The sequence below is a fragment of the Pseudogymnoascus verrucosus genome (assembly GCF_001662655.1).
Source record: "Pseudogymnoascus verrucosus strain UAMH 10579 unplaced genomic scaffold scaffold_13, whole genome shotgun sequence".
NCBI classification, from domain to species: domain Eukaryota; kingdom Fungi; phylum Ascomycota; class Leotiomycetes; order Thelebolales; family Thelebolaceae; genus Pseudogymnoascus; species Pseudogymnoascus verrucosus.
The window spans coordinates 489,972-504,486 of NW_017263664.1; the positions used below are offsets into that span (position 1 = coordinate 489,972).

General features: G+C 49.1%; 5 protein-coding genes across 5 annotated transcripts; 2 read left to right on the forward strand and 3 right to left on the reverse strand.

Moving 5' to 3' along the window:
• Positions 1 to 157: 157 nt before the first annotated feature.
• On the forward strand, positions 158 to 4,581 carry VE01_03840 (uncharacterized protein). Its single transcript, XM_018273322.2, has 4 exons — positions 158 to 340; positions 459 to 610; positions 700 to 4,335; positions 4,387 to 4,581. Exons 1-4 carry the CDS (start codon positions 316 to 318, stop codon positions 4,420 to 4,422), a joined length of 3,849 nt encoding a protein of 1,282 aa, XP_018131853.1. The 5' UTR covers positions 158 to 315; the 3' UTR covers positions 4,423 to 4,581.
• A 12-nt stretch (positions 4,582 to 4,593) lies between these two features.
• Positions 4,594 to 5,918, reverse strand: VE01_03841 (uncharacterized protein; the record flags this gene model as incomplete). Its single annotated transcript, XM_018273323.2, has 3 exons — positions 4,594 to 5,013; positions 5,073 to 5,788; positions 5,842 to 5,918. The coding sequence occupies 3 exons, from the start codon at positions 5,916 to 5,918 to the stop codon at positions 4,889 to 4,891; spliced, it is 918 nt and encodes a 305-aa protein (XP_018131854.1). The 3' UTR covers positions 4,594 to 4,888.
• Positions 5,919 to 6,461: 543 nt separating this feature from the next.
• Positions 6,462 to 8,977, reverse strand: VE01_03842 (uncharacterized protein; the record flags this gene model as incomplete). Its single annotated transcript, XM_018273324.2, has 7 exons — positions 8,278 to 8,977; positions 8,087 to 8,226; positions 7,743 to 8,026; positions 7,626 to 7,645; positions 6,744 to 7,575; positions 6,629 to 6,687; positions 6,462 to 6,578 (listed from the first exon to the last, which is right to left on the reverse strand). Exons 1-7 carry the CDS (start codon positions 8,659 to 8,661, stop codon positions 6,462 to 6,464), a joined length of 1,836 nt encoding a protein of 611 aa, XP_018131855.1. The 5' UTR covers positions 8,662 to 8,977.
• Positions 8,978 to 9,849: 872 nt separating this feature from the next.
• VE01_03843 (uncharacterized protein) lies at positions 9,850 to 11,280 on the reverse strand. Its single transcript, XM_018273325.2, has 4 exons — positions 11,132 to 11,280; positions 10,777 to 11,073; positions 10,489 to 10,722; positions 9,850 to 10,434 (listed from the first exon to the last, which is right to left on the reverse strand). The coding sequence occupies exons 2-4, from the start codon at positions 11,067 to 11,069 to the stop codon at positions 9,906 to 9,908; spliced, it is 1,056 nt and encodes a 351-aa protein (XP_018131856.1). The 5' UTR covers positions 11,070 to 11,073; positions 11,132 to 11,280; the 3' UTR covers positions 9,850 to 9,905.
• A 725-nt stretch (positions 11,281 to 12,005) lies between these two features.
• Positions 12,006 to 14,038, forward strand: VE01_03844 (uncharacterized protein; the record flags this gene model as incomplete). The annotated part of the gene is made up of 11 exons (XM_018273326.1): positions 12,006 to 12,127; positions 12,181 to 12,200; positions 12,253 to 12,390; positions 12,442 to 12,561; positions 12,615 to 12,937; positions 13,062 to 13,124; positions 13,183 to 13,390; positions 13,444 to 13,473; positions 13,524 to 13,752; positions 13,808 to 13,840; positions 13,897 to 14,038. The coding sequence occupies 11 exons, from the start codon at positions 12,006 to 12,008 to the stop codon at positions 14,036 to 14,038; spliced, it is 1,428 nt and encodes a 475-aa protein (XP_018131850.1).
• Positions 14,039 to 14,515: the final 477 nt, after the last annotated feature.

A 14,515-nucleotide genomic window follows, 5' to 3' on the forward strand; every position in this document is an offset into this window, starting at 1 on the left:
ATCATGTGAGACAGTCTCGTATTTGACCGCAATGTAATTTAAATTGGGCGATACCAAATTACCCCAGATTGGGTGATTGAATGACGCGGCGGCAATTGCCGCGGTTGCCGCTTGACAATCTACCGCAACCACCGTTGGCGACGTGGTTGCAGCTCCCCCCATCAACAATCCAAACCCCCCTCTTTGTTTTTTAGCCCTCCGGAATCAACTCCAACGCGAGCTAGCATTGGCAAGAGCAGTTACAGCTTCTCATTTAAGAAAATCAACACTTAGAGGCCCTGTTGCGCTGGTGGATCAGTTCCTCTGGCGAGCGCGATGGCGGACACCAATGTCGACTCTGGTAAGACCCTTGAATGCTCCCTCAGGGACGCAATCCTGAAGTCCTTTCATCACAACTTGATATCGACATTATGAAGGCGATATGTGTGTTCGACTGGATGCAGGCTGATGATAGATAGGTGCGCCGAACTTGAATCTGACACCGGAGGAGGTACGAGTGTTTGGGCAGCTGTTCCGCGAGGCGGACTCTGAGAACATTGGCGTTGTTACTGGCGAGGTTGCCGTGACTTTCTTTGAGAAGACGAGGCTTGATCCACAGGTGTTGGGCGTGGTAAGTTCATGATCCGAGTGATCCCGTCGTTCCATTGAGGGATGGCAATGTCACCTGTTGGACGGCTAATCTGACTACTGTTTACACAGATATGGAACATCGCCGACAAAGAAAATAGAGGACTGCTTACTCCTACTGGCTTCAGTATCGTGCTGAGATTGATCGGTCATGCACAAGCAGGAAGAGACCCGACAGCAGAGCTTGCATTCCGACCAGGACCGATCCCTAAATTCGATGGCGGCGTGCCGAGCGGCGCTGTACCGCCACCTCCCCAAGGGCCACCGCCTGGACCGATACAACCGCAGACGAGTGGAAACCCCATACGAGTCCCTCCGTTGACTCCAGACAAGGTCCAGCAGTATGCTGCTTTATTCGAGAAGTCTGGCGCCCAGGAGGGCATATTAGGTGGCGAGCAGGCTAAACAAATATTCGAACGCGCAGGGCTTCCGAATGAAGTTCTTGGGAGAATTTGGTACCTTGCGGATACTGAGCATCGCGGAGCTCTCACGGTTACTGAGTTCATCATCGCTATGCATCTGTTGGCATCGTCCAAGTCAGGGGCTATGCGCACACTACCGAATGTTCTCCCAGCTGGGCTTATAGAGGCTGCCGCGAGGCGTCCACCTTTAAGACAACTATCTGGTGTCACCGGTGGACCGCCTGCGGTACCTCCGATTCCGAGGCAATTCACAGGTCACAATCTGGGAAGAACGGCCAGCCCTCTGAGTAAGCCTGCGTTTGGTCAAGTCCCTCCTTCACCAGGTACTTGGGCTATCTCTCCCGCCGACAAGAATCGCTTTGATAGCATATACGCCACCATTGACAAGACGAATCGCGGTTTCATCACTGGCGATGAAGCCGTGCCATTCTTCAGCAACTCTAAGTTGCCTGAGGAGGCATTGGCACAGATTTGGGATTTGGCTGATATCAACTCGCAAGGCCATCTGTCAAGAGACGAATTTGCCGTAGCTATGTATCTCATCCGTCAACAGAGAGGCAAGCGTGACGGGAGAGATGCTTTACCTGCCACCTTACCGGCAGAGCTAATTCCCCCGAGCATGAGATCGCAAATCCGACAACCCCAACAACCGACCGCGCCTGCTTTTGAAACTGCTGCACCAACCATTCCTAAGTCTGCCGCGGACGACTTGTTCGGACTTGACGCGATGGCTTCCGCTACTCCACCACCAGCTCCTGCACAACAGGCTCTGTCCACTGGTGGATCTAATTTCGGAGACCCATTTGCAACCAGCAGAAGCCCGATGACACCAAGCAGCCCTGTTGCTGGCAGCCCTCAGCATATTCCAACCCAGAATACCGGCTTCAAGCCATTTGTGCCATCGTCGTCCTTTGGCCAGTCGATATCGTACAATGCTACTGGCGGATCCAATGCGTCCACGCCGCTGGCACGATCTGGAACCATGGACGACCTCTTGGGGGATAACGATCCGGAGATTAGCAAGAAGCTGACTAGTGAGACTAGTGAACTTGCTAACTTGTCGAACCAAGTTGGTACGCTGTCAAAACAGATGCAGGAAGTCCAGGGCCAGCGCTCAACTTCGCAGAATGAGCTTACGCAGGCAACCTCTCAGAAGAAGGAATTTGAGACTAGACTTTCTCAGCTTCGCACTCTCTATGAGAAGGAGGCCAAGGATGTTAGAGCTTTGGAGGAGCGCCTTACTGCCTCCAGGAATGAGACTAGGAAGCTACAACAAGATATTGCCATGGTTGAGGGTTCTCACCAAGACCTTCAAAATCAACATCAACAGGTCTCAGTTGCCTTACAAGCCGACCAGCAAGAGAATGCTAGCCTGAAAGAACGTATCAAGGCTTTAAACACAGAGATCTCTCAATTGAAGCCTCAGCTCGAGAAGTTAAGGTCCGAAGCCCGTCAGCAAAAGGGTCTGGTTGCAATCAACAAAAAGCAGCTGCTGACTAATGAAGGGGAACGCGATAAACTGAAGACCGAGGCTGGGGAGCTGAACCAGAGCATCGAGCAAGATACAAGGGCGCTCTCTGAGAGCTCGGCAGCCACCTCGAAAGCACAAAGCCCTGCCCCAGCGGCCGCAAGCCCAGCTCTGTCGACGATGAGCACAAGCAACCCATTCTTCAGGCGGCAAGGAAGCAGCTCTGATATCGCCTTTTCTCCCTTCCCTTCTCCACCTGTAGCTCAGCAGCCAGGAAATTCATTTGAGAACATCTTTGGACCAACATACGAGGCGCCTATGAATGCATCGCCGGCTGCTTCCCCAATGCCGCCGACTACATTTAAGCAAGCTGTCGACGCCCAGGATAAGTCTGCCCCACTATCAGCAGAGATGCCAGCTCGAGAAGGCCTTACTCCCGATCCCCCCCAGTCAAGACAAATCAGTTCGAGCTTCTTGCCTTTCTCGCAGCCAGACAATGAGTCTATCAGCTCATCTCGCCAAGTCTCTGTGCCAGGGAGCAGATTTGGAGATGGCTCTGAAACACCAAAGAATGTTGCGTCAACGCCGACAGGATCCTCTGTAGCAGATCTCCAAGAGAATCGACCAGGATCAGCCACGTTTGATCGTAATATCACTGCATCCCCCGCAAGCGAGTCCTTGTCCATGGGCAGCCGCAAGGAATCCATGCCCGGCGCATTCCCAGATACTCAACCAGCAGCTGGCACCGCTTTTGGTGATTCCAGCGAGCTGTTCCCCTCAGGCAAAGGCCAGGTCTCATCCAAGGATGACTTCGACTCCGCATTCGCTAGCTTCGGTGGAGGTAGTAGCGCCGTCTCGCAAGGCTCCGAGAAGAGCGTCGAGCCTCCTACCAGCCGGTTCCACCAGGAATTCCCACCACTAGAGGAAATTGGCGACGATGACGACTCGTCTGCTAGTGAGGGCGGATTCGACGATGACTTCATCCCAGTATCTGCCAGCCAGTTCAGATCGGAAACTTCTGACCAGGCTGCTTCTTTAAAGGTACCTGATGAAAGACGCCCCAGTGTCTCAAAATCCTCTTCTGCAATGAGTGTCGGTAGCCAGCCGCCTGCTGTCACTGCCCAGTCTTCTCCGCCTACTTATGACAAGACTGTATCCCCCAAGGATATCGCCCATGCCGAAGCTGCCGAGTACTCCGGCCTGCTCCCATCTCGCCAGGACCTTCCACCTGCTGCGGACGTAGTCGCTGCTCCCTCAGGAACGACCGCTGCGCAACCCCCTCGTCCCCCTAAGACTGCCTTCGACGACTTCGATGATTTCGATGACCTTGAAGATGCCAAAGAAGGTGACTTAGACGACGACTTTGCGAACCTCTCCGTCCACGACCGCTCCGCAATGGACGAGTTCAACCCCATGTTTGACAGCCCCGCTGCCTCCAAGACCACCGGCCACGGCAGCGCGTTCGGATCTGCAAACGGATTTGGTGACTTTGCGCACTCCCCATCGGCGTCAACTTCGCAGCCTGCTGCCGCGCCCGCACCGACTAGCGCCAACCAAGACTGGGACGCCATATTCTCCGGCCTTGACGGAGCGCCGAACCCAGCCGTGGCAGCTGTTGGTGACGAAATCAAACCTGGCACAGCGGTTGAGAATGGTGTAGCTAAGGCAACGGCTAAGGAGGAGAGGCCGGTGATTGGAAGGGCTCTGACCGAAAATGGAGAGCACGATGATCCCCTTTTGAAGAACCTGACCATGATGGGCTATTCGCGCAAGGATGCATTGGCGGCGCTCGAGAAATATGACTATAATCTGGATAGGGTAAGTCGCTAGAGTGTCTATTGATATAAAGAGTGATGCTAACGATTACAGGCTGCGGATTTCCTTGCGAGTGGGGGAACTGCTTGAGCAGTGATGGATGTGTGCACATATTGAAGCTACTTTTCGCGTTGGTTCCTTACGTTTTCCAGGGCTTCGTCTCTGTTGTTCATGTGCTGCCCCTGCGCACTCTACATATCATGTCGATAGTTGTATCATACTGAGATAGCACCATCATCTTCTAATGGAAATTTTATCTTCTTTAATTCTTGATTTAATTTAATGGCTTGGGTTTTGCCAGTCTATATATGCCGTGTTTGTACTCTGCTTACTGATGTGATGAAAAATGAAATATTTACAGAAGAATTGTTACATCTGGTGTGCAACATGGCGTGGCAGTACTACGACGCCTCCTTCGTTGAGTATTGGTACTTGGAAACGCGTCAATACGTTTCCCTGGCGTGCTCTTTAACCAGTCTATCCTCCACTACGCCCTATGGTGGCTATCTCTTACACTCCGCTGCTAGTGGTGTTCTAGCCGGTCATTATTGCTCCTCTATTTGGCAATGGCCTTGAGAGCTGCCTTTTGGCGGAGAAGAACGGTCTGCGCATATAACGCGTCCTTGAAGGCGAAAAGGAACGCAGCAGTCAACACGCTCTGCGTAACCTTTGGTCCGATTCCTGTAGTCATCAGTCAGTCTCCCTCCTTTAGGTTTATGCGCCAGACAGAGGATACATACCGCGGTACAGACCGGCCCATCCCTCCTCCCTGATAATACGGCTCATGGCCTGTCCCATCCCCTCCTTGTCTCCCCCACGTCCAGCAACGTGCATACGCGACTTGAGCGTGATATATGGGTATGTCACACTGGTAGCGACGAGCTTGCCCAACGCGCCCAACAGGAACGCGATGAACGGCGTAACCTTGCGCCTCCGCTCCACCACATTCCGCAGCTGCTCAAACAGCGTATACTGCAGGATGGGGTTGATGACCAGCACCAGCGCGGGCAGAACACCCGAGAAAAGCGCCAGCGGCCCCTCCTCCTTCAGCAGCGCCAACAGCGTGCCGATGGTGGACGGCGCCTTGGCCTCTGGGGCGCCGGGGAGCGCGCCGACAGAGTTGGCTCGCTTGCGCGTCGTCATGCGCGTGTTGATCACCCAGATGGGGTTTGTGAGCATGACGGTTGCGGAGCCGGCGAGGGCGCCCGCAAGCATGGACTCGAGGGTCGAGAGGCGCGGGGTGGCGCGGGCCTTGAGGAAGGCCGCGCGCGACCACTCGTAGTAGTAGTAGTACACGAAGTTGGTGAGGGTGATGCCGACGAGGGCGGAGTCGAGGCCGGCGTAGAGGCCGGAGGGGCCGTCGCGGGCGAGGAGGGCGCGCGTGCTTTCGAGGAATGTGGTGCGCTTTCGGGTGGATTCGACTTGGGCGCGTGTGGAGAGGGTTATGAGGGGGTACCTGGAAAGAGAGGGTTAGTTGGTGATGGTGGTGGGAGGGTAATGGGGGCGTACGTGAGGGCCATGGAGAGGAGGCCACCGCCTGCGCCGGAGAGGGCGTGGGCTACATTGTCGGATTGCTGAGCTGCCATTGTGATGATGGCTTCGATGAGTTCAGGAGGTGGGGTTCGTCGGTGGACGTGTAGCAAGTGATAAGCTTGTTTTGTTTATGATGGGTGAGGTGTGGGGTATTGTATTATACAAGTGAAATTTGGCAGCAGGTTATTGTCGACTATTGAAGGAACGTAAGGAATAGTTAAGGGTGAACTGAAATAAAATATCGGGATATGAAGGGCGACGACTTGAGGAGGACCCGAGGAACGTCTAGAGGCCGCGATAATAAACTGGGGAGCCGACGTCAGTTGTTCATGCCTCGGTAATTTAGAAGTCACGTGTGCTGTTATATTGCTGTTCTGCTATTGGTGGGCTAGGCTTTTGCATTAATTGGATTCATGCACAAGTCACGTGTGTAGTTTTGTTAAGGTCTAGCATGTGATTATAATTATCACTTTGAACTATTTATGCAAACACCGCCTTTTCGTAATATATATTTCAAAGTTGCTGCCTCAAAGTTTAAAAAATATGAAACAACCATGGGATGAGCTAATTGATTAATGTAGAGAGTTTCCTCTTTATCATCCATTGCCTCGACAGCCGCCACCATCACATGGGCCTCCAGCGGCACACTGGACGTTGTTGTTGTCAAAGCACCGACGACGAGTTCCAATCGCAGTATGAAAGAAGGCGTGCCACTTCCCCATTTATCAGCTTATGTTTGAGTCACAATGGTGTTTGTACTTACCTCATATCCATTCTCATCCGGTTCGTCAAAGTAGTCAAATGTCCAGCCAGTTAAACTTCCTGAGAAAATGTCAGCATCAACTACTCTCGAATAAACTGCCCAGAAGATATCTTACCAGAACCACAGCACGGATTTATTTCTTTCATTAATGACTTTTGCCCGTAGTCGTATGTTGCCCATCCAGCACCGTACATATCATAGGACTGAAATAGAAACTTGTACCACCCTTCGCAAGCTTGTGTTGACTTATCTGGCGGGGGCCATGGTCGATTCGTCCGATAAATGTTGATTGTATAAGTATATTCGCCCTCGACTCTCTTACCACCACCCTTCCAATTCATTGGGTTGTCTCCTCCGCTAGGCACATCACAGCCATTGATAATCGTACCTATAGCATCCTTGCATTCACTTTCGTCAAATGAGGCGGCGTTGTCAGAGAGTGATACAATCATCGTGTACTCATCTAAGGTACCTTCATAGTACTTTTTGCTGCGTGTCCAGCCTGACTCATTTTCTGGTACATTGTCCTTTACATAACTGCAGAAATCATCGATTTGGTTGTTGAGGGATTCGGCACTTGCGTAAGCTTTGCTTCCCTGGCTTGAGTAGCATGTTGTCTTATCAACAATGGGGCATACAGGCCCCTGCCCAAGTATTTTAGCACGAGCATCTGCAATGGCATCGAGGGCGAATGCGGCAATGACTTCGTGACCAAGGCCATTGGGGTGGAATATTTTCCCGATCCAGTCAGGGAGAGAGAGGGATGAGCTCCCACAGCCGGGGTCGACAGGGTCGCGCTTGCTCATTTCAGAAAGGTACGGCTCGGGGATGGACGACGTGTCATTGTCGTATCGGATAGTATTAAGGCTGCGGCTCTCCAAAGGGGGGGTTTTGCCGGTGAATAGCTTGAAGAACATGACATTATTGTTGCTGTCGTCTTCAGGATCCTATAAAATATTAGTTCCTTTGCCATTGCAACCGAAACAATTGGACTTACTGGACTTGCATCTGGCTCACCTGGAATTATATTAGCCTTATAATTCTGTGTTCAATATCTGAGGTTCCAAAAGTAGAAATCCAGGTACGTAGATCTCTTTAAATATAGAAAACCTACAGAATTGTCCACCAGTGAGCGGTGCCCAGACATCCCAATCAGCAGTTACGAGGGTCATTGTTTTTGCGTCGGCCGCGACCTCTTCTACAACCTCCTTTATTGCCTTATTAGTGTCAACTACTAGCGAGTTGAACTGTGTACGTCTTTTTTTGCTCAGAGATACACCAGCTCCAGCATCCAGATCGATGATCTGCCAATCTTCGCTTGTGCAAGCATCTGTCTTATCGTTGAAGTATTGGGCATACAGGACTTGGACCACAATCCCATTTTTGGCCATTTTAGAACTGTAAGTTGTTAGTCTAAATTGGGGAGTGAGTACAGAGAGAGCAATAGCAAATTCTTACTCTATTGCCGTGAGGACGCCCTTGATGTTATCCTTGAAATAACCCCCTGACCCAAGTGCGTCTTGGGCATGCTTTATGGCAGCGTCACATGCATCATCTGATGTTGCTGCACCAGCTATACATTTGTCTATTATTTTCGACTGGATTTTGGTCAGAACTTCTGTCTCCCCAAGCTCTAAAGTTTGACTCACAAGGCAAAGATCATTTCCACCAGCAGTTAAGATGACAACATCTTGGTCATCATCCAAAGCATTGATTTGATCGAATATTCCCATTGAGATAGCCCCCGAGCACGCAGTATATGTGAACTTGTCAATACTGGGTCCAAAGAAATGGTCCATAATCACAGGATAGGTATACGAATATCGCGAACAATCATAGGAGTTGTCGGTCTCGTCGTATAGATCCCCAGAACCAATGCCAGCTGTGAAGCTGTCTCCCACAGCGGCAAACTTCTTAATCCATGAGTAATCATCAGGCTCATCAAGATCTCTGGAGATGCCAATCGAGCTGATGCCAGCTGATACGATAGAAGCCAGAGCAAGACTCAACGTCGCCTCGAGTATAGGTAGCATGGTGGCAAGCAGCTATAGTACAAGCCGCTGCTAACTGTGCTCATCGGCGCAAATAAGAAAGAGAGAATGAGCAGTGAAAAGAAACAGAGAGCGAAAAAGGTAGTAGAGTGAAAAGACTACAGGCTCTCTCTAGTTCCATCAATATGAGACTTGGTGGCCAATAGGAATCCCCAGAAGAATATCCCCATCGCTAATGACACATCTTCGGATGTAGCAAAGTAGCTGAAGGAAGATAGTGTGTGATGGGCGATAGTGATAAAATGATCTGCAAACTTACATCAGCACTAGTAATGTCAACAGGTCATGGGGAAAAAGCTGAGCTTGATTTCTTGATCTTACTTTATCACCGAGCAGCTCAGGTCGTACAGCACTAAAGCACACCCTGGAAGCAGCGGGGTGGGTACCCAGGGATGTGATGGGACTGTGGAGCCGTGGCGCAGTGGGGATTTTAGTGGGGAAATTAGGTCCGTCATTGGGGGCCGTTGGCGCCCGCAGCGGGCAGTTAGCTATTCTTGGTATTCCGATAGTTACAGTGGGCGGCCCAGTGCTGTGCCATCTGCATCCTTGTCACGGAGCATGCGCCGTTCTGGCACCTGGATGTGGGCGTAGTAACCATCGTGCGTTCCCAAAGTAAGCTTACATTCAGGGTTCCTTTGTGGCGTTATGGGGGATTTACGCTAATGTTAGCCTAGTTGACCTTAAAAAGGTAATATACGGCGCTGCTAGTAGTAGGGGTAGTTGGCTTACATAGTCGGCTTACATAGTACCGCCCCCAAACCTTCCTGATCATCAAGTTGCTCAGCTTCAAAAATGCATATTGCATACAACGTTGCAACACTAAACTCGAGATAATGCAATTTCAGATCCTTCCGGCATTCCGTCCGTATCCCCCATGTCGATATCCTAGGCCTACACAGCGGCATGGAAACTACATGGCGTGTTTGTGGGTCAATCAAGACTTAGATTCTACTTGTCCTTGCAAGCCCCACCACGTAGAAAATATGTGTGGGCTTGGTCGGATAATATTCCATGGAGACACGATCGCAGCTACCGTAATGCCACTTGTACGTATCTCGTAGTGTGAAGACTGTGAAACAGAGACAAATATTGCACCGGAATCACATTAAGCATGCTGCTGGGCCAGGTACGAATATGTCTAGTCACTTCACTAAACTTCCGGCGTTTTGATGGAAGCATTATTATGAGTAGAAGATAGAATTGTGCCAACTCCCTATTCTTGTCGTCTAGTCCTTGCCTACATTCTTACACTTGGCCTTCGCATTCATGAACACGGCCTTTTTCGGACTGCAACCCTGATTGATCAAACACGGGTTCGGATATGGTGCCTTTTCCGAATACATCGCATTGAATCTACTCACGTCCCTCTGACTCGGAGTCTTGTTGTAGGCAATGACCTTTCCGTCTGAAGCCCTTGTATAGACATTCGCGGGAGCACCGTTCCTCACCGCACCTCCAATTGGAGATGCATAAAGCATGACAGACTTCCAGTCGTAGTCTCCGTCATCGAGCTGAGCACTGAATGGCAAGGGCATAGGCATAAACTCCAACGCCGAAAATCCCAAATCTTTGGCTTTACCATAGCTGTGACAAGCATCATCTATGGTACCGTCTAATCGCCCATCAACAATATCGTAGTCGCTCATATTTTCGCATACGAACTTGATTTGATTTTTGTCCCCTTTTGCCTCTGCGTATTCTCCGTATTTCCAGAAGCTGGGTCGTTGTTGCTCGTGGAAGAAACCCCAGGCGTGCCTATTTGTCTGTCAGTCACGATCACGATGGACAGATTTGAGCATAGCAGCTCACCCTATCTCGTGCACCATGTTGGCGACAGGATCTCGCATTCCAATTGCGGGACTAGGATCAAATCTCATAAGTGCTCCCATACCACTACTATATATCTGAGTCCCAACAGTGGTCACCATTTTCCCGTTATTTTGCGCTCTGACGAGCATATATTTTGCACCTCTTGGAACTGCACCATTGACCGGATCAGGACAATCATTATACTCTCCCATGTCGATACGATAATTGACACCACTGTTAACATTAGTTGCTAGAATTTATATGAAAGGCTGGCTATTAATCACTAACGATGCTTGCCACACATTCCAAGCACTTTCGATGATATGTGCCAGTTGAGTCCTTGAATTGTCGTCCTCGAAGCAATATGGCAGAGTGCTGTCCGGCCATGTAGTGGGATTGAAGCTCGGTCCATCGCTAGCGATCACAGTGTACCATCTCTTCATCAGCTCATCTTGACTCAGATTGCTTTCGTTGAGGGCTTTGTAAAACGGCAGTTCATCGTAGTCAGGACAGGCAATGACTACAGTCGAGAAAGCCACGGCAGCGTAAAGGCAGCCATGGATGATTTTAGACAACTGCATCTTTCTGCAATGATTGATACGTGTATTAGCATGAAAATTTGAGAACGAGTAGCACAACTAACATATGATTTCTTTAAATTTGAAGATGGGCAGCGAAAAGCGAAAATGATGTCGTTGCGAATAAAAAGAAAAGTTGACAAAGCATAAACGAACCGGAGAGAAGACACACCACAGATTGCTTTACAGAACAGAATGTGTAATTTCATCAACTGTGATGTCCAAAAAACGCCCATAATAGTTATCAATCGGTAGTCGGCATTTGATTTAGCTTTGCTCCCTGCCTTGGTCGTGATCCTTCGCGTTGCCTGGGCTGCCTTGGGCTGTGGACTTGGCCATAATCCTTCGTACCACCCCTGCACTGCACACCCCTGTCCTTGTCCCGACGATCTGAGGACTATCTACAGCACGTTTAGAGTACTGTGCTGCCGTAAGCTTACATGTTAATTAAGGCGCATAGAATTCGGCGTGGGATTACGCTAAGTGGGCCTCACTTGACAAGGCTGGGGTGCTTCTGGTCGACGTTCCTTGCCATTGGAGGTTCATAGAATGAGAAGACCACTGGTGACTGTGCCACGTCCTTCCATTTTGAGAAGATAGTCTCATTATGAGCAATTTATACCGGAATGACCGAACAAGGCAGATCTGGGGTGGAAAATCCACCACTGAAAATGTGAAGTACGATTGTTGCCAAGTCGTGACATCCGTCACATTCAACGAATCCTCCTGCACTAGCCATCGAGGCTTGGAATGTTAGAATTTAGGACCCGAACTATTCCTCTCTATGGAGTTATTACAATAGGCGTGCTCTAAAGTTGGGTGGGGATAGTGGGGTAAACCTTAGGGCGTCAATAGAACCCGTGCACTTCATCTTCTGCCAACCTTCTATCTCGTTCAACTCTCTGTAATTATTTTTGTTGCAAGAGAAAGACTTCAGCCATGAAGTTATTCAGATTTCTCCTGGCAGGGCTACTTTTTGCTGCCCCTATTGTTTGTGAGGAATATCATTGCACGAAAGACACAAAATGTGAGAGTGGTTGTTGTAGACTGGAACCCGATGGGTATGCTCTATCTAAATCGAGAGTACATGATTAGACTGCTAACTTTTCTATAGAACGGGAAACTGTGGGCTTGGTATGATTACCATATTCGGACTTAACGAAGGTTTTCGCTGATTGATATAAAGGACCTACATTCTGTGGTCAGGGCAACTGCACGTCAACATGCGACGAAAAATCTGAATGTGATCCGGGCTGGGGCTCAAAGTGGTCTACAGCTGAAAAATGCCCTCTCAACGTCTGCTGCAGCGAGTATGGCTTCTGTGGTAAGTGCAATAACAGTGAAATATTAGTATGTAAAGGCTGAATAGACATAGGCACTACCCCCGATTTCTGTCAGGGCAACGTCCCAACTTCTCCTTCATGCAGCGGTTCTAGCTCCGACGCCCGCACGATTGGATACTATGAAGGTTGGAATTTGGAAAGAAACTGCCAAAGTAAGCTTCTTAATTAATCGGAAGAGACGTGTTGTACTGACTATTATATTCAGCCATGACCCCCGAAAAAATACCTCTGGGATACTATACGCATATCAATTTTGCATTCGTGTTAATAGATCCGGATACCTTCACTCTCAGTGCTATGGGGGCTGATGTCGCAGCACTTTATACAAGAGTAACAGCTCTCAAAGCTTTGCAGCCCGGGCTTAAAGTCTGGATTTCGATTGGAGGATGGGCCATGAATGATCCAGGGCCATCACGCACTACGTTTTCGGACCTTGCAGCATCAAAAGATGCACAAGAAAATTTCTTCAATTCTCTAGTCACCTTCATGAGAGCCAATAATTTTGATGGTGTTGACATCGACTGGCAAGTTTTTGATCAGATTCAATTAAAAACTAGAGAATAATTACTGATGTCGATTTAGGGAATATCCGGTAGCAGACGATAGAGGAGGAAAAACCGAAGACAAAGAGAACTTTCCTAAATTTCTCCAGAACCTCCGGCACGCATTGGATCAGAGTGGCATGCCAGAACGTCCTGGGCTATCGATTACGATTGTAAGTAAACCAAAGTAACCCCATAGCAGGCCATAAAGTATATTCTGAACTTATTTAGCCATCTTCATACTGGTATATGCGCGGCTTCGATATTGTCGAAATCGATCCTATTATCGACTTTTTTAACATCATGACTTACGATATCCACGGAACTTGGGACTCTGCGGACAATTCGATTGGAGCTATTGCGCAGGCGCATACAAATCTAACAGAAATTGATCTCGCCATGCAACTACTCTGGAGGAACCATATTGATCCCGCAAGAGGTAACTTTCCTCATGATCCCTGGATATTATGGCAGTGCTGACAACTCTCCGAGTGGTTCTTGGACTTGGATTCTATGGCCGTAGTAAGCTTACAACAGTAACATCGACCACTGTTTATGCTAACATGAGAAAGGTTTCACAATGAAAAGCTCATCCTGTCTTTCGGCTGGCTGCCCGTTTAAGGAGGGTGGAAAAGCAGGGCCATGCACCAACACGAAAGGAATTCTTTCAGCTACTGAGATCAGACAGGTAGTGGCTGATGGCGCAACGGTCACACTTGATTCAGCTGCAGCTGTTAAGATCATCACTTGGGATGACGACCAATGGGTTTCCTATGATGATGGTGAAACCATGAAGACGAAGTAAGTCTCGTAATGTATGCATCTTTTTGACTCGGCAAAGCTAATTACTCATCAGAATCCAATACGCCAACAGTCATTGCCTTGGAGGGTGAGAATTTTATTTTCCCAGATGAAGTTGTATCTACAGCTGATAACGGTTTTTAGGACAATGGCGTGGGCTATAGATTTGGACGATGGAACTACGATAGAGGAACTTGGAGCAGATCTTAACCGTCCCAAATTTCCGACGTTTGATCCGGATCTTTTTGATCCGAATTCGGATAACAATACGGATTTGGGAACTTGAATTTAGACGCTATCTAGTCTACAACGTAATGATGAACAATATACAATGTTAACATGTAACGTTACTACCGCGTGTCCCGATCCGAGGTGCCAATAATTCCTATATCTTGGACATTGAGCTTCCTCATACCTAAGCGGCCATGCCATTGCTGCGTGTATGTGTATCCCAACTATGCATGAGCTCGGACAATTGAACAAAAAAAGGCATCCCGCATCGATCGGCACGTCACACACCTCCAAATTGGAGCAGAGCTCACGTAAGACGTGGCAAGCTAATATTTTGAATCACCTTCCTTCTAAGCATCGGATCTTCGACAGCCGTCTCACTTTGCTACTCAGACATTGCAGCTGACCCAATGGGAAACTCAAGGCTGAAGCGCCCCATTTCACTCAATATGGTGGTTTTTAGTCTTTCCCATGCGACAGGGTTAGTCATGTGAACTAGGATTGTTTAGCGTCCCCATAAAATCTGACAGTG

What these genes read in the sequence shown, in the direction of transcription:
- VE01_03840 (XM_018273322.2), top strand. Translation starts at nt 316, where the DNA reads ATGGCGGACACCAATGTCGACTCTG. An exon ending in GGACACCAATGTCGACTCTG is followed by an intron (nt 341 to 458) that starts GTAAGACCCTTG and finishes GATGATAGATAG; the next exon opens with GTGCGCCGAACTTGAATCTG. An exon ending in ATCCACAGGTGTTGGGCGTG is followed by an intron (nt 611 to 699) that starts GTAAGTTCATGA and finishes CTGTTTACACAG; the next exon opens with ATATGGAACATCGCCGACAA.
- VE01_03843 (XM_018273325.2), bottom strand. Translation starts at nt 11,069, where the DNA reads ATGCAGTTGTCTAAAATCATCCATGGCTGCCTTTACGCTGCCGTGGCT. An exon ending in TGGAATGTGTGGCAAGCATC is followed by an intron (nt 10,723 to 10,776) that starts GTTAGTGATTAA and finishes TAATGTTAACAG; the next exon opens with TGGTGTCAATTATCGTATCG. An exon ending in AACATGGTGCACGAGATAGG is followed by an intron (nt 10,435 to 10,488) that starts GTGAGCTGCTAT and finishes ACAGACAAATAG; the next exon opens with GCACGCCTGGGGTTTCTTCC.